This window comes from Narcine bancroftii, chromosome 3 (assembly GCF_036971445.1).
Source record: "Narcine bancroftii isolate sNarBan1 chromosome 3, sNarBan1.hap1, whole genome shotgun sequence".
NCBI classification, from domain to species: domain Eukaryota; kingdom Metazoa; phylum Chordata; class Chondrichthyes; order Torpediniformes; family Narcinidae; genus Narcine; species Narcine bancroftii.
This window is the reverse complement of record NC_091471.1, coordinates 128,082,051-128,105,667: the sequence shown is the minus strand read 5'-3', so window position 1 is coordinate 128,105,667 and position 23,617 is coordinate 128,082,051. Positions and strand designations below refer to the sequence as shown.

Here is a 23,617-nt window from a genome sequence, read left to right as displayed (position 1 = left end):
TAGTACGGGAAGGATGTGGGGGATTTGGAGAGAGCGCAGAAAAGATTCTTCAGAATGCTGTCTGGATCAGAAAGTATGAGTTATAAGGAAAAGATGGATAATTTGGATAGTTTTCTCTGGAGCATTTTAGGGTGATCTGAAATCAGTGTATAAAATTTAGAGGCATTCAGTAGATAAGGGTATATATTCAGACTCCTTTTCCGAGAGGGAAAATGGCACATACTAAAAGACATAGCTTCAAGCTGAGAGGCTGAATGTTTAAAGGAGATTTACAAGGTAAGTGTTTTTTTTTAGTACAAAGAATGGGAGAGGCCTAGAGCACGCAGCCAGGGAAGTCGTGGAAATAGATATGGTAGCAATGTTTAAAGGGTATTTAGACTTTCATATGGACTAGCAGGAAAAGGGGAGATAGAGTATGTGCAGGTAGATATGGAGTTTAAATTGGCATCATGGTTGGGTCAGACACTGTATGCTGTACTTTTCTATGTTCTACTTCATTACAACACTGATTTATTTCCATTCCTCTCTCTCTCGCTAGACCTGCTAATATCTGGGAGGGTGTTTGTGTCAACCTTTGTGAAGAACCAAAATATTTTTCTTTTCTCAGTTGTGTCTTTGTTCCCAATTACAATTTGCCTTTTTTCTGTATGTAAACAACCTATATTTGTTTTCACCAAACTATTTCTCTTCGCAGTTTAATAGATGCTTTTTAGCTCAGTGCTTGTGTTTCCTGCAAGGTCTCTCTTCAGCCTCCCTTAATCATTCATTTTCCATCCTTTGCTAAATTCCAAGCTGCTCTCAGTTCTCAGGCCTGTTTTTTTTTCTCTGACAGTTTTAAATGTGTCTCTTGAAATTTAATGCTGCCCTTAATTTCTTTCATATGCCACAGCTGACTACATTTTTCCCAACTAAGTTTTTGTAACAGACAGGAATGAATCTTTTTTTTTTGTAATTTGTGAACACTTTCTTTAAATATTATCAATGACCTGTGCATCATCAGAAAAAAAAAATGAGGGACTGTAGATGTTGGAATTTGGAGCAAAAGCCAATCAGCTGGAGGAACTCAGCAGGTCGAGTAGCATCTCTGGGAGATAATGAATTGTGGATGTTTCAGGTCAGAATCCTTCCCACCCAAAACATCAACAATTCATCGTCCTCCACTGTTGCTGCTCGTCCCTTTGGTTCCTCCAGCTGATTAGTTTTTGTGAACCTATGCACCATCAACCCATCTAGTGTAATTCCCTAATCCATAGCAACCCAATTGGTCATTTATTCCCTCTTTAAAAAAAAAGGATGGTGTTTGTAGATTGATTTGTGTATTTGGGCAACATGGGCTTGTTTCAGATTCCGTTACTTTACCCTCCACCTCACTGAAAAATTCGCAGTTAGTGTAGGGTGGCATGGTTAGTGTGGGGCAGTATAGTTAGTATAGGGCTGCACGGTTAGTGTAGAGTGGCACGGTCAGTGTGGGGCAGCACGGTTAGTGTGGGGTGGCATTGTCAGTGTGGGGTGGCACGGTCAGTGTCGGGTGGCATGGTTGGTGTAGTGCGGCACGGTCAGTGTGGGGTGGCACGGTCAGTGTGGGGTGGCATGGTTAGTGTAGTGCAGCATGGTTAGTGTGGGATGGCACGGTTAGTGTGGAGCAGCACGATTAATGTAGGGTGGCACAGTTAGTGTATCAGTTTGCACAACACTATTACAGAGACAGTGATCTGGATTTGAACCTGCTGCTCTCTGTAGGAAGTTTTTACATTCTTCCCATGTCTGCCTGAGTTTCCTCCAGGTTTTTCACTTTCTTTCCAAGACTTATGGGTATTGTTGATTAATTTAGTCATTTGGGTGACATGGGTTTGTGGGTTGGAAGGCCCTGTTTAAAAACAATTCAAACATTCTATGGTTGTTCATCCCTAAAGGACCACACAGAGAAAGATAGTTAATTACAGTAGTCTCCTCTTATCCATGGGGGAAATGTTCCATGACGCCTGAAACCATGGATAGTACCAAACCCTACTTAATGTCCACAATACATTCTGTAAAATTGGGCCTTATGAGATTTGGACATTATGCAAACACCATATTATATACTTAGCAAAGCTATATGGGATGCTGTAGTGTTCCTGTAAACTTTTTATTTGTAAGTAGGAATCAGTATGGGGATGACACAGGCCTGTAGGGAGAGCGTAGGACAGTGGGATTAGTGTGGGGCCAACACGAGGATCTGGAGAAAACACAGGGCAGTTGGATCAGTGTGAAGACCAACGCAGGCCTACGGGGAGAGTGCGGGGCAGTGGGATCAGTGTGGAGATCGACAAGGGACAGTGGAGAGAGAGCAGGGCAATCGGATCAATTTCGGAGCACGGTGGACCGCAAGTAACTGAAACCACAGAAAGCGAAACCACAGATAAAGGGAGACCACTGTATTCCTTTCTCACTGAACAACATCTAGAGCTTGTTTTATTTCAAAATTAAACTTTAGTCTCAATAAAAGAAATACTTAAAATGAAAACACTAAAAAATCTTTTTTATATTTTTTGTGCCATATCCGTACATACATTTTGTTACAATATAATGTAGTGTTGTCCTTTAATTTCACTACAAAGCACCTTTCTCTCTAAAGTGTCTCCTGGGGTTACTTCCCTCACTGGTCTCAGCCCTTCAGTAGCAGAAGGACCCTAGATGATGATCCTTCCCCACAAAGCCCTTCGGCTGGCTGCACCAAGCCTCACCACGTCCCTCAGCATGTAGTCCTGCACCCAAGAACATGCTAGTCAGCAGCATTCCCTCACTGACATCTCACTGTGATGGAAGACGAACAGGTTACAAAGCCATGTACTACAATTCCTTCATATATTGATCTATAAAATCTTAATGTTTCCCAGGAATCCCTCCTCCACAGGATGATTGGATGACCTTTGACTGCTTTAAGTTAATGCCAACTTCTTACTAACCATTGATTTCTATATTTTGTCCTTAACACACCTTTTATAATGTTAGTCAGATCACTATTTAGGCTTCATTGCATGTGAAAATTTATTACTTTTTTAAAATCTATCTTCATAACTGTCACACCTATCTAATGAAAATGTTCCGTAAAATTTCATTGGTTTTACACCCTTTCTATAACTATTATTTTATCCTTTCTCCATGTTGTTATCTGTTTTGCTCCCCCTGGTACTCTTTACATCACTTTTTTTTCATCCTTGGTTGATCTTCATGACATTGTTGTGTTTTTAGATTGATGAGGTGTTTAGATGACTAAGGGGTGATCTCACAACAATGTATAAAATAGTTAAAATATTTGCTGTGAGGCTGTCCACCTGGCTGTAAAAGTTCAAACTAACTGATTGTCCAGTATCTTAATGAATTAACAAGGAGATCAGACTAAACTGGCACTCCCCTAATCCTCACCTTCCACCTCAACAGCCTCTAAAATCAATCTCTTGCCATGACCTTACAGATAAATTCTATTTCTAGACACACTTGCCCTTCTCTTCTATTTCAGCACTGCACTTTATTCTAACTCCACCAATATCTATTTCCATCATTCCCTTTTCTCAACATCAGTTTTCCATGCAACTGCTGGATTTGCAACATTTTCCAACTTATGTCTTTCTTTCCCATCATTCAGAAAAGCAAACGTTACTTTTGGTGAAGTAATCATTTATTTGTACTTCTTCCAATTTAGTACATTGCTTTTGTTTCTCACAAATGGTCTCCTCTACTTCTGGGAAACCTCATGTAAATTGGGTGAGATTTAGCAGAATATTGGGATTCAGTTTATATGGGTGACTGTGTTTCCAGTTCCCTGACTTTCTGTTCCCACCCACTCTGACCATTCTTCATTTGGCCTCCTACACTATTTCAATAAAAATGAACGTTCAATTCTATTGTTTCATAAAATCAATCAATTCTGTCATAACTCAAATTTCCAGCTTTCAGGGGTTATTTCCCTTGCTCTCTTACTGTTTCAGAAAAAATGGTTGTAAAATTACAGTTGATAAATAGATAGGTACAGTAGTAGAGTTGTTTACTCATAATTCATGTAACCTGAGTCCATTTCTGATCATTAATGCTATCTATGTGGAGTTTGCACATCTCCCTGTAACCACATGGGTTTACTTTGGGCACTCCAATTTCTTCCCAACTCCCAAAGACATCCAGGTGTGCAGCCATTGGAAATTGCTCCTGGTGCATAGATGAGCAGTATTACTGGTGAGGGTGGAGTTGATCGAAATGTGGGGATATCAAAATAGCATCAGTATAAAGGTATGATATAATTAAAGTTAAATCAGGAAGGGAATCTATTTGTGCTTTGTACTCTATTTGATTCAGTTTCAGCTTGATTTTGGTGTTAATGAGGACTTGATGATTGGTGTGGACTCTGGATCAAAAACCTTATTTCTCTGCTGCATGGTTCTCTGATGAATAGAGGGGAAGGATGACTCCAGTAAATATAGCCAATGGAAGGAGGACACAAAAAAAAGCACAGGATAAGCATGAACTAATAAGCCCAGAAGACAGGAGCAGAATTAGACCATTTGGCACATCAAATCTGTGCTGCCATTCAAATCATGGTTGCTGTATTTTTTCCTTTAAATGTATTCAGTGAAGGCTCCACAGCTGTCTGCCAATTCATGATCTTCTGGCTGAAGATATTTCTCCTTATCTCTGTTCTAAAGGTCATCCTTTTATTTCATAGCTGTGTCCTCTGGTCCTAGATTCTCTCACTACTGGAACCAATAACCCCTTTTCCACTGGCACCTTATCTCAGGAATTAACTGGTTAAGGGTCCAGTGGAAAAGGAAAACAATCGGCACACTGGCGTCATTTGATGTCAAATCACGTCAGGGATTGACAGCCTCTACCCATACTCATATCCCTGGCGTCAGCTGACGTCGGCCTGCTGATTAAACCATTTCTGGTTTAAGGTCGACTCTCTTATCCCTGTGGATGGGTTGTGTTCAGTGGAAAAGCAGTTAGTGTCCCAGTTAAAAGCAGCCCAGTGGAAATGGTTTCCTATTCTGGGACACTGCATGGCCAATTAACTGGGATGGCAGTGGAAAAGGGCTATCTTCTCCATTTCCATGCTATCTAGTATTTCTATCTATCTATCCAATCATTGCAATAAGGCAAAAGTCTGATCATAAACTTTGGTTACATTTTCACGTCCAGGTGATGATCAATCTATGGAGGATTTCCAGTAATGTTCGAATTTTTATTTTACTTTTATTCATTCTACTTTCAGTTTATGACTTTTTCTTCAGTTTGTCCATTCCTACAATCCTTTTTACTTTGTCTATGGATGCATTATAAAAGTAAACTAGCTTGGTCTGTTAAGATTAACTTGTTTAACACAACCCAAATATCTCAGCCACAAATCTAATGTTATTTGAGTAGTTCCCCAGGTATTTGATTCTGCCATCCCAACTAGAAGAAATTCTATGAATAAATGTTTCCTGGGGCCTGGTTCCTGAGTTTTTACTGATATGTCTAAGTCAAGTCGGCCTGTTTAATTTGAAGTAATGTTTTATTGATAAAAATCTTGACCCATTTTTCTCTATAAAGCAAAGGACATGGAGTCTTCTCATACCACCACCCAGTTATCTTCTGCATGAAATTTTGTACATTCTTCTTGTGACCCCATTGATCTCCTGTTTTCCTCGCACATTCCAAAGACGTACATGATTGTTTGTTAATTAGCCACTGAAAATTGCCCCGAGTGCGCGGGGGCGAATGGTAGAATTTGCAGGAGGTGTGACTGGAAAAGATTTGATAATAATGTGGTGAGCATAAAAGTAGCAAAAGGTGCACACTTCCTGTGTTAAAGTCGGTGAGGCAATAGGCCAGTTTCTATGCTGTATGGTTCTCTGACTCTTGTTGGAGAATCCGTTCAGTAGTGAGCACAGCTGAGCTTGTTTTTTTTTCTTGGAGGACATCTTCAAGGGGCTTAATGGTTGTCAGTAGTAAAAATCCTAATCCAATTTTCCACTGCAAACCTGTGGAGATCAATTCTTACATAATAACTTCTATCATTGCTAACTCACTGGTTATGACAGAAACCTTGAAAGGCTGACAGCAACATTATAGTAAGGCATGGGTGCAAAACAGACAAGAGCAGGCATTAAGGACCCTCTTGAAATCTTCACTTCTCTTTTTTTTTAATTCAAATGCTGCTTGCGGTATATTCGGTTCACATTAATAATTGTCAATGGCAACATGAGTATGGTAATGCAAATCCTCTGCAGAATTCACTGTGGAATTCATATTGGCGTCACTTCTGTTGGAAGAGGAAATAACCTTAATATTGATTAAATATTGGAAATTGGCAATCTACTGGATTTTTGTTGTATGAGCTGGTCTTTCCTTAAAAACGTACAACAATAATGTGGCATGACGATTATTGCAACGGAGTCATTGATTGAAACAGTAGATCTTATGAAATTCATTGTGTTATCCTTTACTGCTAAGATGTAATAAACAGATGGACAACCTAATGACTTGCTAATTAAAAGAAATAAGCCTCCAGTACCTACCGCTATTCAGAAGAGCAATGCCAAAATCAAGTTGAAACTGATTCAAAGTGGAGCACCAAAGCACAAATAGATTCCTTCCCTGCTTTAAGATACAAGAATAACTTTCTTTAATTATATCATAAATTTAGAGGAACTGTAGATGGTAATACAAGCCTGTACACTCAATGTCCTGTGTTATCAAACTGCATTAAAGTTAACTTGGCCAGTAATACTGGGCTATTGAACAATGACATCAACTAGTGCTGACAACTGGTTACTTTCCATGCCATGAAAACAGATCAATAAAGTCTGATCAAACTATTTACACCCACATTTACTGACATGCAAATTTACACCAGTAGTTTTTTATATTGCAAAGATTAATTTAAATGATTGTCCTGTTCCAGCTGACAATTAATTGATAGATAATAATTTCCCATAATCAGTGCCCAGTGAAGGGTGGTGAAGACCAAGCAATGGAGTACATACTTCTATGGTCAACTGAACAATAATCTTCAGGCACTCAATGTCTATTACTTCAGACAAAAGATATAATGGCAATATAGACAAGGTATCTTGACAAAGGGCTCAGACCCAAAATTTTGGTTATACCTGTACATCATTGCCTTTTGTGGACTCTACAGGTCCTGCTGAGGTTCTCCAGCATTTTTGTGTATTGTTTACAGTGAGTACTTTGTTAATGGACTAATACTGTTCACTGGATGCTCTTATTATTGTACTATCAATCAACTACAATCAGACAGAGAATCGTGATTCATAGGTTTTAATCACCTTAAAGTGTTGGCGCCACTTATTATAAAATCACAAGCCCAGAAAAACATATTGGCAATATGCAATCTTTGTAAACAATAATCACAAAGTACTTCCAAGATTTTTCCATCAAATGACCCCTCAGATTTTTCCCTGTAAAGCATGTGACTACTTTCAAATCTGCTTAGATGGCCTAACCTACACAATCACCCCAGTTTATGTGGGGCACCTAAGGCATGTTGAACTTGACTTTAAAGAAGCTCTGTGCTCATAAATCTATTTTGCCATTTCACTTGGAGGAGTATGCATCATAACAGTGCAAAGGGAAGCAGTTTAACCCTGCACTAGTGTGGTCACATTATCAATATCGCTCTACATATAATGGTTGCAAGTTCAGCATCATATTATCTTGAGCAAGAAAATCTGCAGATGCTGATTTTCCTGATGAAGGGCCCAGGCCTGAAACGTTGGTTGCCTTTTACTTCCTATGGATGCTGCATGAGTTTCTCCAGCACATTTATGTGTGGCACCATTCGGTAGCTTTTTGATCTTAATGCCATATTGAGTGGCTCCATGGTTTTTTTTCTCCATTAGTCTTTTGAAGGTATTTCCAGCTTTTACCATGTAATCCTTGAGAAGATTAGTTTGATGGTCAGACATGGAACCTAAGTCGCCAAACTTTTGATTGACTTCTAACTGGGTGAATCAAGTAGTGAAACTTTCCTTTCTCATGAAACAATTTTCTTTATGTTGACATTGAAAACAAACATCTAATAAGTTTTTGGAGTTGATCGTCAATCTGGGGTCAAAGGACAAGATAATTAGAAATCTTAGTGATATATCTTTTTTAATTTTAAAAGCAAAACACTGCTGAAACTGGAAATCTGAAATAAAAATATGAAATGCCAAAATACTCAGTTCAGGCTCCATCGATCAAGAAAGAATAGTTTCTGTCTTTATTCTCTTTTTCATAAAGTTTAGAGTTAGAGAATTTCCTATTTATTGTTATAGGTAGCTCCACTTGACCTTCCTGATTTTTAATTGCACATTCAGGAACAACAAACAGATGAAAATCAGTGTAAGCATGAGGCACATTCTTTTTTCACACTATTTTCACTTTGAAGCCATCCAAAGTAGACCCAAGAATGAAACAGTGGCCTTAATGATATCAAGTAAAGAACATATAAGGGTCAAAAGGATTTATGGCTTTGGAAAAACAGCAAAAATATGAAAAGACTCATCCCACTCCAGCCTCTGTCTTCTTAACCCTCCAATGCACCATTGAGAAGGTTCATGAATGTGAGATCACACATGCAAATGCAAAAAAAAATTCCCACTATTGACAGACACTTGAATGAACCTCACGCCAGTAAAATAAAGTTTCCTTTGCTCCATATGAACTGATCTCTCTGTAAATCTTCACTTCTGTAGTGTGTTTAATTTGACTGTTGGACTGTTCACAAAATACATTTTCTCACTGCACCTTGGTACGTTTGACAGCACACTTGAAGTAGAACTGTAACTAAAACAAATAGTCCAGTTCTGCTGATGAGGTCAAAAGTATTAGCTAAATTTATGAAGGAGAATTAAAGTCATATATTTCACTCTCGACATTTTTCTTGAAGCTGATACAGAGAAAATATTATGTATAGAGTTGTGCATTAAGATTCAGGTTGCATGTAATGTGCCAGTTATTGCAAATATGTCATGATGAGTCAAATGAACCTCCAACAGTGTTTCAATGGTTTTCTCATATTATGTCCTGTTTTCATTTAGAAAGAAAATAGATATCATGTATTTGATTCATCGGTGAAATTTGAAGATATATGGTGACCTTTTGTCTTATTTTCATTTGATGTCAATATTTTTAATGCGATTAGATGTACTCACTCTTCCAGATGAGATATAGTCTTACCTTCCTTTTTTGATTCATGGTACGAATTGAAAGCTATAAAATACATGTAACCTTCAGGACAAGCTGTGCAGATATTTTTTTTTTGTTAGTTTTCTTTTTTTTTAAATAGAGTAGATTAGGTGGGTTTTAAATCTATCTTTCTATATCGATAGATAAATAGATATCTTTTCTGACTTCATCCAGTACAGTGGAGGGGGGACTGAGTTTATACTGTTTGAAGCTATATCTTGATATATATATATATATATATATATATATATTTATATATTTATATATTATTGTATTTTCAGTTTCATTCCATTTTCTTCATTGTACTGTATTTATTACAAAAATCAATAAAAAGTTTGAAAAAGAAAGAGTCATGTGAAGCTTCTCCATCCTTAGAGGCAAGATATCTCTGCAATTTGGGCCTGTGGGTCTGTTTCTATGCAGTAATACTCGATGACTCAATTTCCATACAATGATAATGTTTGCATCACTTATATATCTTTAAGAAACAGTTGATGAACATTGAGGATTTCTTGTGCAATTCATTCTTTTGGTTGAGCTTTGCCCAAAAATATGTGCCAATAGCCTTACTTAGCTGTTCTCAGGTGGATTACACATGAGTTGAAGAGCTGATGTTTGACTTTGGAGTTCACTATTGATATTTCTTTGTTTTGAGTATAGTTCAGTGTAGTGTTCGACTCAAAGGGGCATTGTGTAGTAGCTTCATTCCTGTGTGAATTGGAAAGCGTCTTGTCAATATGGTCTACAATTTTCATCATCTCTTTGTATATGATGAACTCCCATTAATGCCAATGGACCCTATTAATCATACTAATGAGGAAACTGTCTAAACCTTGTGAGAATGAAATGGGAACAAGGAACAAAATCTTGGCATTGTTCCATTTTATGTGTGCCATGGGACATGGTATAGTCAAACATCATTTTGATATATTTTTAAAATGCAAATTTATAATATTTTCCTATATATTTGCTGCACAAGATCATCTGGATGAGATACTGACCTTTGCTGCTATCAATGTAGGATATGCATATTGTCCCTGTGACTCCATGGACCAATAGCCTTCCTGGGTCTTCGGTTTCCTCCTACTAAAGGCAAGCTTGTTGATTGGCTATAGTGAATTACCCTTGTGTGGGATGGTTGTATAAAAATGTGGATGGAGTTAATGAACATGTGAGAGAGAGAGAATAGATTACATGGAAACAAGTAGGGAATGGCAATTGTAGTAATGCTTTGAGAGCTGAGGATGGCTGGGGGTGTGCCATATAATCCACATCTAAATGAATAATTGATGTCAGTGACCCTATGATGAATGATGTCAGAATTATCAATTATATTTTAATAATTGATTTAACTGTTAGAAATGTGTGGCTTCAATTATAAAAACCAAATCAGTTGATCACTGTATTCATAGAGTGTTCTTTTCTTAACCATGTTTTACTTATTTATATTATGCTATTACAGTCGATCAGATTTCTGGCAACTTACATCAATAACACTTTTTATTAAAAATGTTACATTAACATAGGAAAATTTATCACAATACTTTCATAATAGGAGAGTAATCAGTCAAAATACTGAGACCAAAGAAGCAGCCATTATGGTAACTAATCAAATGTTTTGGATAAAGAGGCAGGCTTTTAAGAAGGGCTTCAGAGCAAGAGAGACATTGCGAAGAAGCTGTTACATGCCCTGCAACGGATTTGGAAACTTTTCATTGTAACTGCATGTTCAATCACAATTTTGTAAGAAAAAGCGATCACAGTTAGTTCCCCCAAGGTGCTTTATACACACCTGATCTGGCCTGAATGTAACTCCTGTCCCACACCAGTGAAGAACTACAGGCATCCAAGACATCAGTCATACCCGTGCCCAAGAAGATCATGGTGAGCTGCCTCAATGACTAGTACTCACATCTACTGTAAGGAAATGCTTTGATAGGTTGGTCATGACTATAATTAGCTTGTATCTAAGCAAGAACACTCTACAATTTGCCTACCACCACAATCGTTCCACAACAGAGGCAATCTCAGAGTCCTCACTCAGCATTGGATCACCTGGACAACAGTAATACATACATCAGGCTGCTTTTTCATTGATTATAGCTCAGCATTCAGCACCACCATCCCCTCAGTACTGGTCAGTAAACTTCAAATCTTGGACCTCTGAACCTCCCTCTGCAAATGGATCTTTAGCATTTTCACTGGAAAATCACAGTCAGCGCATATTGGTAACAACATCTCCTCCTCACTGACAATCAACACAAGTACACTTCAAGGATATGTGCTTACCCCACTGCTCTCCTCTCTCTATAGCCTTGAATGTGCTACAATTATATGCCGTCCACAAATTTGCCAAAAACACCACAGTTGTTGGCAGAATCACATATGAAAATGAGGAAGCGTATAGGAGTGAGATAGATCAGCTAGTTGAGTTGTGCCACAACAACAACCTTGCAGACAACATCAGCAAAACTAAGGATTGATTGTGAACTTCGGGAGAAGTCAGGAGAACACAATCCATTCCTCATGGAAGGGTCAGCAGTGGAGAGGGTAAGAAACTTCAAATTCCTGGGTGTCAACATCGCTAAAGACCTATCCTGGAGCCATCATATTTAATTTATGCAAACGTGAAGAAGGCACACCAGCAGCTTTATTTCCTCAGAAGTATGAAGAGGTTTGGTACATCACCAAAGACTTTTGTCATCAAATACTTGCAAATTTCTACAGGTGTAGTGTGGAGAGTATTCTGGATGCTGGTATCACTCTCTGTATGGAGGTGTCAATGCACAGGACAGAAACAAGTTACAGAGGGTTGCAAACGTGGCCAGTGCCATCATGGGCATTAGTCTTTCCTCTATTAAGGACATCTTTAAGAGGTGGTGCCTCAAGAAAGCAGCTTCTATCATCAAGGACACTCACCACCCAGGCCATGTCCTTTTCTAACTGTTACCATCAGGAAGGAGGTACAGGAGCCTGAATGCACACACTCAATATTACAAAAAGAGCTTCTTCCCCTCTGCCATCAGGTTTCTTTATGAACTTATGGACACTACCTCACTTTTTTCTCTATTTTGTACTAGTTACTTTTTAAAAAATCTTATATGTACGGAATTATAACTTATAGCAATTTAGCACCTTGTGCTGCACAATACTGCTGCAGCAAAACAACAAATTTTGCACCGCATGTTCATTCTAATTCCAACAAGCAGCAATGGGAAATGAAAACTATCTTATCAATGTGATTGACATTCTATGGACAATTGGAACAAAGGAAAAGGAAAATAACTGTCACCTTTTAGCAATATTGAGTGGACGGTTGTGGCTAAAAATAGTGGGAATGTGATTCTGCCCAAATTTTGAAAAGGCCATCTCCTCAGCCTATTTGGATGAAGTGCTGAATTGAAAATTTATGATCAATTATTACAACTGAGTAATGCTTTTGAAGGTTTAATTTAAACATGTTGTCAAATAAATAGTTATGCTTTGAGGAATTTTCATTCACATACCTGTCATGAGCTTGTGGCAAAAAGAATTTTAAATCAGAGCGTGGTTTCATTTGAAAAGTACTTGTGGAAATGTAATTGATATGCTTGCCTTCGTAGGGCAAGATATCGAGTGTGAAAGTTGGAATATCATATTGCAGCTGTATAGAACACTGGTTAGACCACATGAGAGTATTTTGCACAATACTGGTCATCACATGAGAGGAAGCCAGAGACAGATGAAGTAGGATGTTACCTGGAATGGGGTACTGTTGTTATAAGGAAAGTTTGAATAGTCTAGGGATCTTCTCACTAGAAATGAGGGGAGACTTCAGATTTTCACAAACTTATAAGGGCCATATATTGGGTAGATTGTCCGATATTCCCCTCCCCCACCCCCCCCCCCCCCCCCCAGAGCACAAGAGTCTAGAATTTAAAGGAGATCAGGGAGTTTTTTTTTACACAGAGGTTGGTAAATCTTTGGAAGAAGCTTTCAGAGGACACAGTAGAAGCATGTATAATTACAGCCCTTAAAGGGCATTTGTCAATCACCCAGATAAGAAAGGAGGGTAGGGAAATGGGCCCAATGCAGGTAAATGTAAATATGTTGTGGAGCCCAGTTCTTGCTGTATATTTATACGATTCTATCTTTCTATGCAGTTCTTTGGAAATATACTTACATTCTTTCTTTGCAATTGCATTTGTATTCACACACATTAGGCATCATACAGTACATTAAAGAAAATGATAGCTAAATAAAATATACTTGTTATATTGAACACAATAGTCAGCATTTTCCTAGCATATTAAAGAAGTCAGAACCTTTCTGATATCTTAGAATATTTTTGCACTTCAAAGTAACAACTTATTTTTTAGCCTCTCTACTGAGGCCTGTAAACAAACACTGATGGTGATATCTCATACTAGTACTTAACTCATCTTTGAGCATGACTATTTGGGTGTTGAGATGTTTTTATTAATCCGGCACAACAAATCACAGATGCTGAATCTGGGCCAAATTTAATTTGAAGTTAAATTAATGCTACCTTTAACATTGTCAGTGGAGTCAGATGCATAAAATTAACCTCATGATCATAAATTTCAAGTAAGAAAGAGGAAACCTTTTAGCAAGAGACACATCGGAGACAGCAAATTCTGGAATCTGAAGCTAAACGCAAACTGCTGGAGGAACTCGGTGGGTCTCGCAGTATCAGAGGGAGGAAATGAACGATCAACACTTTGGGCTGGAACATTCCTGATGTCAGATTTAGATCAATTCTAATTTAATGGGCCTGAAAATTTAACTGCAAATTAACATATGAAGCATAATCTGGGAGAGTTCAGGGGCAGCACAGTTGGCGTAACAGTTAGCGCAATGCCTTTACATCACCAGCAATTAGAATGGACCAGGGTTCGAATCCCGTGCTGACGATAAGGAGTTTGTACGTTCTTCCTGTGTCTGCATGGGTTTTCTCCGGGGGGATCTAGTTTCCTCCCACTGTTCAAAAATGTGCGGGGATTGATGGTTATTGGAGAGTAAATTGGATGGCACGGACGTGAGCTAAAATGGCCTCTTACCATTGGACAACTTTTTCTGGCCAAAAAAGGGGGTTAACATTTACATGGTCAAACCTTTGACCTAATGAAGTACAAGGTATCGGGAGTTCGCATGGTGGGCAATCAGGGCCAAAAATAGAGGGGTCAACTTTTACATGGGTTATAGAAAACACCAGATTTTTGGCCATAAATGGGGTGGGGAGGGTCAGCTTTTACATGGTGTGGAGACCAAGTCATTGGGTATATTTAAAACAGAGGTGGATTAGTTCTTGATCAGGAAGGGAATCAAGGGTTAAGGAGAGAAGGCAGAAGAATGGGGCTGAAAAGGATAGTAAATCAGTCATGGCAAAATGGTGGGAGGACTCAATGGGCTGACTGACCTAATTCCACTCCTATGTCTTATGGTTTTATGGAGAGTCAATGAAACAAAGTAAGAGATTATGGTCTGGATGTGTTACAGCTCCTAAAAGGTAAACTGGATGAAGATGCCAAGAGGCACAAGTAAAGAGATATTTGGGATCACCAGTGTCCAGCCCAGTACTCTGCATTGAGGCTCGATTCTAGAGTAGACTTTTCCAGGCTGGTTCAGGATTGATTCCCCGTTCCAGTATGAAGGCAGCCTGATTCTGGCCAGCTTGACAGTAGATAAGAGAGATTCCTTTTGTTCTGCATTTGCACTCCTCTTAGTTTTAGCAGGAATGAATTAAAGATGATTTATTGTCAGAGTACATGCATGACATCACATATAACCATGACATTCTTTTTCCTGGGCAAGGCAGAATTACCACTTCCTGGCAGTGCAAAAAAAAACTGACAGAACTGTGGTGGAACCACAGCACCGTCTGTACTAATGCACTGTATAGGCTGGTCCACCCCTTGCACCTGTGACTCCTCCCCTTAGAAATCCCCGTAAAGGCTGTTATGCCTGCCTTGGAACTGGGCCAGCAACATGTGACATGTGTTGATGTCTTAAGGTAATTAAACCCTATTAATCACAACTCTCAGTCTAATGTAGGTGATCGATACCGTTGCAACTTAATCACCTTAATTTTGGGTCATGGACAAGGCAATACAGGTAGATAAAATGGACATGAGAAGCAATGACACACAGAATAAGGAAGACAAATTAGATCTACTCTTCACTCAGGTCGGCCACTGCGTTTTTCAGATGATAAGGGACTGCACTACTTATTCAGCTGCAACGGAGCTCCTGCAGAAACAGTATCGGACCCTAACAAATGTTATTTATGTCAGCTACCTTCAGGGCGGTTGTAGTCAAGTGCCTCGTGAGTCAGTGGATGAGTATATGTGGGTCCTGTGGGAGATGGGGCTAGCCTGCAGCTGCAGAGATGTCTCTGCTGCTGTCCACTTAGAGGAACTGATACATGTTGCATGTGTGGCTGGATTCAAGTTTGATCACATCAGACAGAGACCCTTGGAAAAGGGCAATCAAAGCCTGCAGGAAGTTGTTGACCTTGCATAAACACTTGAGATAGCGCAGCTGAAGGTAGAGGTCTTCTCCTTGGGAAATGCAGCTGCCACGTGGGGAGCACGGGTATCGCCATCTTGGGGCATGGGTCCCAGGTCATGGCCATCGAGCACCCAAAATGCTACTTCTGCAGCTACACGAAACACCCCATAATAGCTGCCCTGCCCAAAACATTACATGCTCCACCTGAGGGAAGAAGGGACACTATGAGAAGGTATGTAGGTCCCAACCTTTCTCCACCAGTGCTGTGTGCATCCGGCACCTGCCGCCATCATGGATTGCATCACTTCTAGCTCCACTTCCGGTCACAGGGAATAGCTCAGTGGGACCATGGAGACAGCAAACTGGGATGGCATCACATCTGGCAGCAAGGAGCAAGACTGCATGTGCAGCATGTAGGCAGCCATCTTGGGGGTGCCCCTGAAACAGTACAACAGTGATTCAGATAGTGACCAGATGTTGGCCTCGATTACCTTGGATCAGGACATCCCTCATCAACTAGCCAGGACCATAATGAACATTGAGGTAAACAGTTATGTCACGAACTATCTATTTGATACTGGGAGCATGGAGCGCTTCATTCACCCGGGCACTGTGTATCGCTACTCCCTCACAAAGTGTAAAGTCTCCCTGGGCTCCAAATCCCACTCAGCTGAGATCCACGGCAGGCAGCTGCACTGTGACGTTGGCTATGAGGGTCACTAAGTACAAGAACTTTAAGCTCCTTATCATGCCACATATTTGCGCACCAGTCATACTTGGACTGGACTTCCAGTGCCAGCACAAGAGTGTCCAATTGCAGTTTGACGGCCTATACCTTCCCCCCAAACTGCGCAACCCACAATCCTATTAACCCCCCCTCAGCCACTGGAGGCACGCCCTGTCACACATAATACCACCTAGGAGCCAGCAGCTGAGCTACCGCAAACTCTATGACCGTTGCAACAACAGGTGAGACCACAAGACAGGCTGAACACGTAATGGACATTGACTCACGTCACCCTGTCAGACTTTGTTTTAAAAGAAGGGTTTTATGTGGTGGAACCACTGTATAGTTATTAGTGCTGACTGTATGAATATACGGTATGGGCTGGCCCACCCCTGCACCTGTGACTCCTCCCCTCAGAAATCTTCGTAAAGGCTGTTTCACCCAAACTTTTCCCTTAGTACCTGCCTTGAAACTGGGCCAGCAATATATGAGATGTGTTGATGTCTTAAGGTGATTAAAGCCTATTAATCACAACTCTCTGTCTGATGTGGTTGATCAATAGTGCTACATGAATCAAATAAAGAAATGGAAACAAACTGACTGAATTACACAGAAATAAACCCAATAAAGTGCAAAAGTAAGAGTTCTAAAATAAGTCCCTGTTTGAGTTTGTTATTGAGGAGTCTGATGGTGGAGGGGTAGCAGCAGTTCCTGAACCTAGTGGTACGAGTCTTGTGGTATCTATACCTCTTTCCTGATGGTAGCAGCATGAACAGAGTGTGTGCTGGTTGGTGTAAATCCTTGAGTAGTTCTGCAGAATGAAGTGTCATGCTCCCCAGAGGACCTCTAATCGGCTCTCAATATTTGGTAGAAATGGATAAAGTAAGATGATCTCTCCTCAATTGTACTTGAAAATTGATTTCAGTCCATGATTTGCAATTTTAAATCACCTATTTATCAATCACTGACAGCTGAAGACTGTTTTCAAAGTCCTGAGACAGAACGACATAGACCAAAATAGGGTGGCACGGTTGGCGTAGTGGTTAGTGCACTGCCTTTACAGCTCCAGCTGTCTGTCAGGAGTCTGTATGTTCTCCTCTGTCTGTTTGGGTTTTCTCCAAGGCTCCAAATCTTTGCACTGTTCAAAACGTCCTGGATGTGTAGGTTAATGAGGTGTAAATTGGGTGGTCCAGACTATGGGTCGATATGGCCTGTTACTGTGCCGTATGCCTAAATTTTAAAAGAATGTAAAAATGCCCCACCTTTCCTTTTTGGCAAGGGAAAAAACACCAGTGATTGAAACCTTCATTGCAGTAGGGGGGTGCACATTGGTCATTCCTGATGCTACTATACTCACCTCTGCACATTTAGCTCTTCTGAAGTTTGTGATAACGCATGGATATGATGATAATTGGCAGCAGACACTCGAATATGCACTTGACATTACCAATATATTCCTTTCCCCCAAGGTACATTAAAATAATTTTGGTCTAAAGAGCTGAAACAGATTAAAGAATGGTTGTATAAATGCAGTTTGCATCTGATGGAATTCTGAAGATTAAGAATCACTTTAACTAAATATTCAATTATCCAATCACACACAGAATTGGAAGACTTTAATCTGGTTTAGAATTTAAAAATATCCTCTCAGAAATAAGGTTAAAGTTCACCCCACATGCTTTCATAATGTGAAACTTACATTGAGGCTCTGCAGTTGATATTGAAGTTTTTATCATGTTTTATTATTGAAGAAACATGATTAAAAACTGTGCGGTATCTTACTCGGGAACATGGGAGTGCTTGGCGAATTATGTTAACTTAAGATTAAATAAAATTACATAATTTGCACTTGCATTAGTGGTTAAAGGCAAATTGCCTCCTTGAAAGAGGAATTTTCTATATTTGTCCTGTTAGAAGAGCAATAACAGATAATGCTCATCGATGTGTTTGTAAACAGGTGGAGAAATCCTTCCAAGCATTTTTTTCAGGAGAAAGTGATTCTCAAAGACAAAGCAACATTTTTTTAATAATTGATCAGGATATTACTTATCAATATGAAATGTTAGCTTGTTATATTTGGCATGGATTGGAATTTAATCGGCAAAGTGCCAAATTATATGTTTTAATAAATATACAGAAGTGCTAGAGATAGACAACAGGTCCTGCAGCGTCTAGAGGAGGCAAAGAAATATAGCCAATATTTTGGGCCTGAGCACAGCATCTGCAGATTTGCCGGTTTCATAATTATATGTTGTGCCCCAAAACAAGGAGACCACTTTTACCTTCAATTACAAGATGACCACCATATTATGATGACATGAGATTAATATTTAAAATGCAAATTGTTCCATAATATAAACATTTAGCACAGTATAGACCTCACTTGAATGACAGCAAATTTTTTTGGACTGAAATTCAATTTTCATAAAATTTCATAAAATAAACAAGAAAATTGTGTCATCTACTTTTACACACTGGATCAGATCATTTTGTCTTCTCATTTTATCATTTTAGGGGGTGGAGGTCCGAGGCAACCCCTCTCTGTTATGTTCCATGTACGGTTCCCAAATTTATTCAAATAATGTGACTTTATTTTTTAAATTATATGTTATTTTTTCCAATGGAATACATTTATTCATTTCCATGTACAATTGCTGTACTCTCAGGCTCTCTTCTGATTCCAAGTTGACATTATACATTTTTTTGCTACAGCTATCCTAATAAATCTTTTTTGTGCTTCATCCAGTTTGAGGCCTAAATCTTTACTTCTTATATTACTTAGAAGAAAGATCTCTGGATTTTTGGGTATGTTGCTTTTTGTGATTTTATTTAATACCTGATTTAGATCTTCCCAAAACTTTTTCACTTCCTCACATGCCCAAATTGCATGTATTGTTGTTCCAGTTTCCTTCTTACAGCGAAAACATCTATCTGATACTGTTGGATCCCATTTTTTAAACTTTTGGGGCATGATATATAACCTGTGTAATCAGTTATACTGTATCATGCGTATCCTTGGGTTTATTATATTCTTCATAGTTCCAGAGAATAACTTTTCCCATGTTTCATTTTTTATCTTTATGTTTAAATCTTTTTCCCACTTTTGTTTGGGTTTATAGCTTATTTCATCATTTCAATTTCTCAGTGATTTTTTTTTTCTGGAAAGGTTTTACTGCCTTTCAGACCACAATTAACAGCTACCAATAAGCAAAAGAATTACATAAGAATAGATATAAAATTACACTGCTCATTACCATTTCATATCGTATACTTTGAATCCAGTACTTTAAGTTGCAGGGTGCTGTCAAATAAGCTTTACTTAATGACTGTCAGTGAATTAATTTTGCTTATTAAATCTGGAAAAACATAACAAGTTAATAGAAACATAGAAACATAGAAGATAGGAGCAGGAGTAGGTCATTCGACCCTTCGAGCCTGCTCCGCCATTCAATGAGATCATGGTTGATCTTAAAGTTCAGTACCCCGTCCCCGCCTTCTCTCTGTAACCTTTAATACCCTTATACTGAAGAAATATATCTAATTCCCTCTTAAATATATTTAATGAACCTGCCTCTACTGCCCTTTGTGGCAATGAATTCCACAGATTCAGCACCCTCTGGGTCAAGAAATTCCTCCTCATCTCGGTCCTAAATGGTTTGCCTATTATCCTCAAACCATGGCCCCGGGTTCTGGATTTTCCCATCATTGGAAACATCCCATCTGCATCCATTCCGTCCAGTCCTGCCAGAATTTTATATGTGTCTATGAGATCCCCTCTCAATCTTCTAAACTCCAGCGAGTACAATCCCAATTTGCGCAATCTTTCCTCATAAGTCATTCCTGCCATTCCAGGTATCAGCCTGGTGAATCGCCTCTCCACTCCCTCCATTGCAAGAACATCCTTCCTTAGATAAGGTGACCAAAACTGCACATAACACTCCAGATGGGGTCTCATCAAGGCCCTGTACAGCTGCAGTAAGGTATCCTTGTTCCTATACTCAAACCCTCTTGATATGAAGGCCAACATACCATTTGCCTTTTTAACCGCCTGCTGTACCTGCATGCTCGCCTTCAGAGACTGGTGTACAAGTACCCCTAGGTCTCTCTGCACTTCCCCATCTCTTAATCTATTGCCATTCAAATAGTAATCTGCCCTCCGGTTTGTATTACCAAAGTGGATAACCTCACATTTATCCACATTGTAGTGCATTTGCCATGTATCTGCCCAGTCCCTCAATTTATTCAAATCACACTGGAGCTTCCTGACCCCCTCTTCCATGCACACAACCCCTCCTAGCTTAGTGGCATTTGCAAATTTGGAGATATTACATCCAATCCCCTCATCCAGATCATTAATGTAAATTGTGAACAGCTGGGGTCCCAGTACAGATCCCTGTGGCACCCCACTGGTCACCGCCTGCCACTCAGAAAATGAGCCATTTATCCCAACTCTCTGTCTTCTACCTGCCAGCCAGTTCTCAATCCACATCAATACTTTGCCCCCAATCCCATGAGCCTTAATTCAAAGTGGAAACATGGTTTGTTCGCTTGCCCTTCAGTTTATCATTTGTGATTCATTTCATATTCTGAGGAAGTTTTGGTGACACAGCAACATGATTGCTACACACTGCTGCTGGCATGAAGTGGTGATTACAATTTTTCAACCCTGCATTATATCGTGATGTCTGAGCAGACTTAGATTCGCCTTAGGGTGTGCTTTCCAGCTGCAAACTGCCAAGAATCGCTGGGCAGAAAGTGAAGTTATCATAATTCCAGAAAAAAGCAAAACAATAGGGGCTAAGCACAATTGATCTGAAGGCACATGATTTGGCCAAACAGCCCCTTGTCCAGAAATATTCAAGCGGCATGCAGCTTTCTCCGATAAGGTGATGGGGGCCAGAGCAAACTATGAAATCAATTATATGCTTAATGACTGACTAATAGGTAATGTTATTTAAAAATAAACAGATCAGCATATTACAGCTTAACTTGTTGAAATTGAGTAAAGATTTATTTGAATTTACATAAATTTTAGTAACTTTATACATCTTTGTCATATCTGGAGTTTTTCTTCCAAATTAATACTAATTTTGTGCTCACTTCAGAAGAGTAGCAAAATAAATCTTTTGAGAACAAGCAAAGTATAAGTCCACCAGGTGAATGCTCTTTGTCCACTGACAGATTATATAGCTCATTTTGCCAGATTAACAATAACCAGATGTCTAAAATTCACAATGCAAACCCTGTACAGACTTCAACTAAATATATCCACATATCATTCAAATGAGACATTTCTGTAAATAATGGACACATCTGAACAAAACATTTTCCACATAAATAACACTAACATAAAAATGGAATATTTATCATTGATATAATAAGTCTCCTTTGTAGGAAACCATTTTTTTTAAATCAATTTCCTTATAGACTGGCATGGAGACTTTAAGTAATTATAACATACAATACGGTAATAAGTAATATTTTTAATTATTTGACTTTAATGATACTGGAACACAACAAAGAACTTGAAGACAGTGTCCGAGGTAGCAGTAGCTTTAGAATAGGATGATCATATCTAAGAAAAACACTCTATGTAAATCAATCTTTATTTGGTCAATGTTTGCAATTTGCTTTCAAATAACCATTTAGCAGGTGTCAGAGAGAAGATAGAAAAGCAGGTTTTGTTTCACAGCTGATTACTTTGCAAAATACAGATCAGTTTAAATAAAACTGATTGATAAGGCACACCTATTTTTTCTTTACCTTCTCAGTCACGAAACGAAGAAAATATACAAAGCAAAGTATCACAAAAGTTGACTCAGTTAAATTTTCACTGCGTCAGTTATCACAACAAAACTGATCTAACACTGGATTCAGAGGAATTAAATTTTCTCAAAGAACAGCCACACATTCACTGTAAAGTTTGCTGCAGCATCTTCTCAAATAAACGTAGCAATTCCGAGACAAGATGTCCCTTACCTTCAACAGTTGCTTCCAGCAGACCAAACTGTTCCAACACTTTAACAAATAATACAATGACCACTAAAACTGCTATCATCTCAAGCCCTTCCAAATTCATGGTGATCAGGTCATTGTCTCACTGGAGCTGTTAAGAACTGATTTTTTTTTCAGCTGGGCTCTGTTTGTGTGGCCATCAAACTATGTCAAAGCTACAGTTCAGAGAGTGAACAAATCCTGTATATACCAAGTCAGACCAGGAGTGGCAGACAGATAACTCAGGCCTGCCAGGATTATCTACTCCCTCGTTATCTCTGTAACACAGAAAAAGAGCTGTGCATGAACAAATGCATGGATCACCTAAAGATTTAAGAGGTCATCCACTAAAATGCCCTGGAACGACTGCGAAGCAGCTGTGATAGCTACATTTCTGGGGTTTCACGTCTTTTTTATGCCAATGCTGCTGGGTGGCATTGTTGTGGATGATCAGTTGCCTTGGTAACAGGAGAGAGCAATTGAGTGTGGATTCACATTGGATGCCGAGTAAAAATATGACTGAGTATCCAAAGAAAAGTGAGCTGGAACACAGCGACATTTATTTTGCATTGATTTTGCTCATTGCATTACAGCACCTTTATAGAGGATTTTTTTTAACAGATGAAGCTTACCTTTCTGGAATATCCATATTCTGTCTGTATGAGAGCCTGTTGAATGTTACTGCATCCAGAATTTGAAAGATAAATGCATAACAGAGCAATGCCAAATTAATTCATTAACTGCAAATTATCACGGTATGGATATTTAATAAATTTGGTAAACAAAAGAGTTTTGTGTGTTTCCTTGTAAAATCAATTGCATGAATATCAGACGGATGTTATGCATAGTCAGAAATAATAAATGGTAATTGTACATGTTAGCTCGAGGAAGCAGAAAATTTATAATGCCATCAGTGCATTTAAAATCTTTCGATGTGATGATGAACTAAAGCAAGGAGAAGCGGCAAAAGCTGATGTTTGAAATCATGGCATGGATAGAAAGCAAAAAGACAACAACATGATCATCAGTTTGTTATTGACTTAGATGGATGTATGATGGCTATATTCCTCAATACAAATAAAAAAATTAACAGAAATTTTAATAAAATGTTCATATTCCTGTAAGGTTAAGAATACGTGAAATTGCTCAAAGCAATTCCCATGTTCAAGATTTTAAGTC

At 38.9% G+C, this 23,617-nt stretch overlaps 1 protein-coding gene across 2 annotated transcripts in view; it reads right to left on the bottom strand.

The window, feature by feature from the left end:
- The window catches only part of LOC138757548 (Kv channel-interacting protein 4-like), a 291,302-nt gene extending 268,707 nt beyond the window's left edge, over positions 1-22,595 (bottom strand). For both annotated transcript variants that reach the window (XR_011353670.1, XM_069925072.1), the window contains exon 1: positions 22,424-22,595. Coding sequence is in view for 1 of the 2 variants with exons in the window: in XM_069925072.1 (XP_069781173.1) it covers positions 22,424-22,523 (100 nt within the window). In the remaining variant the exon portion in view is untranslated. The remainder of the gene's footprint in view (positions 1-22,423) is intronic.
- Positions 22,596-23,617: the final 1,022 nt, after the last annotated feature.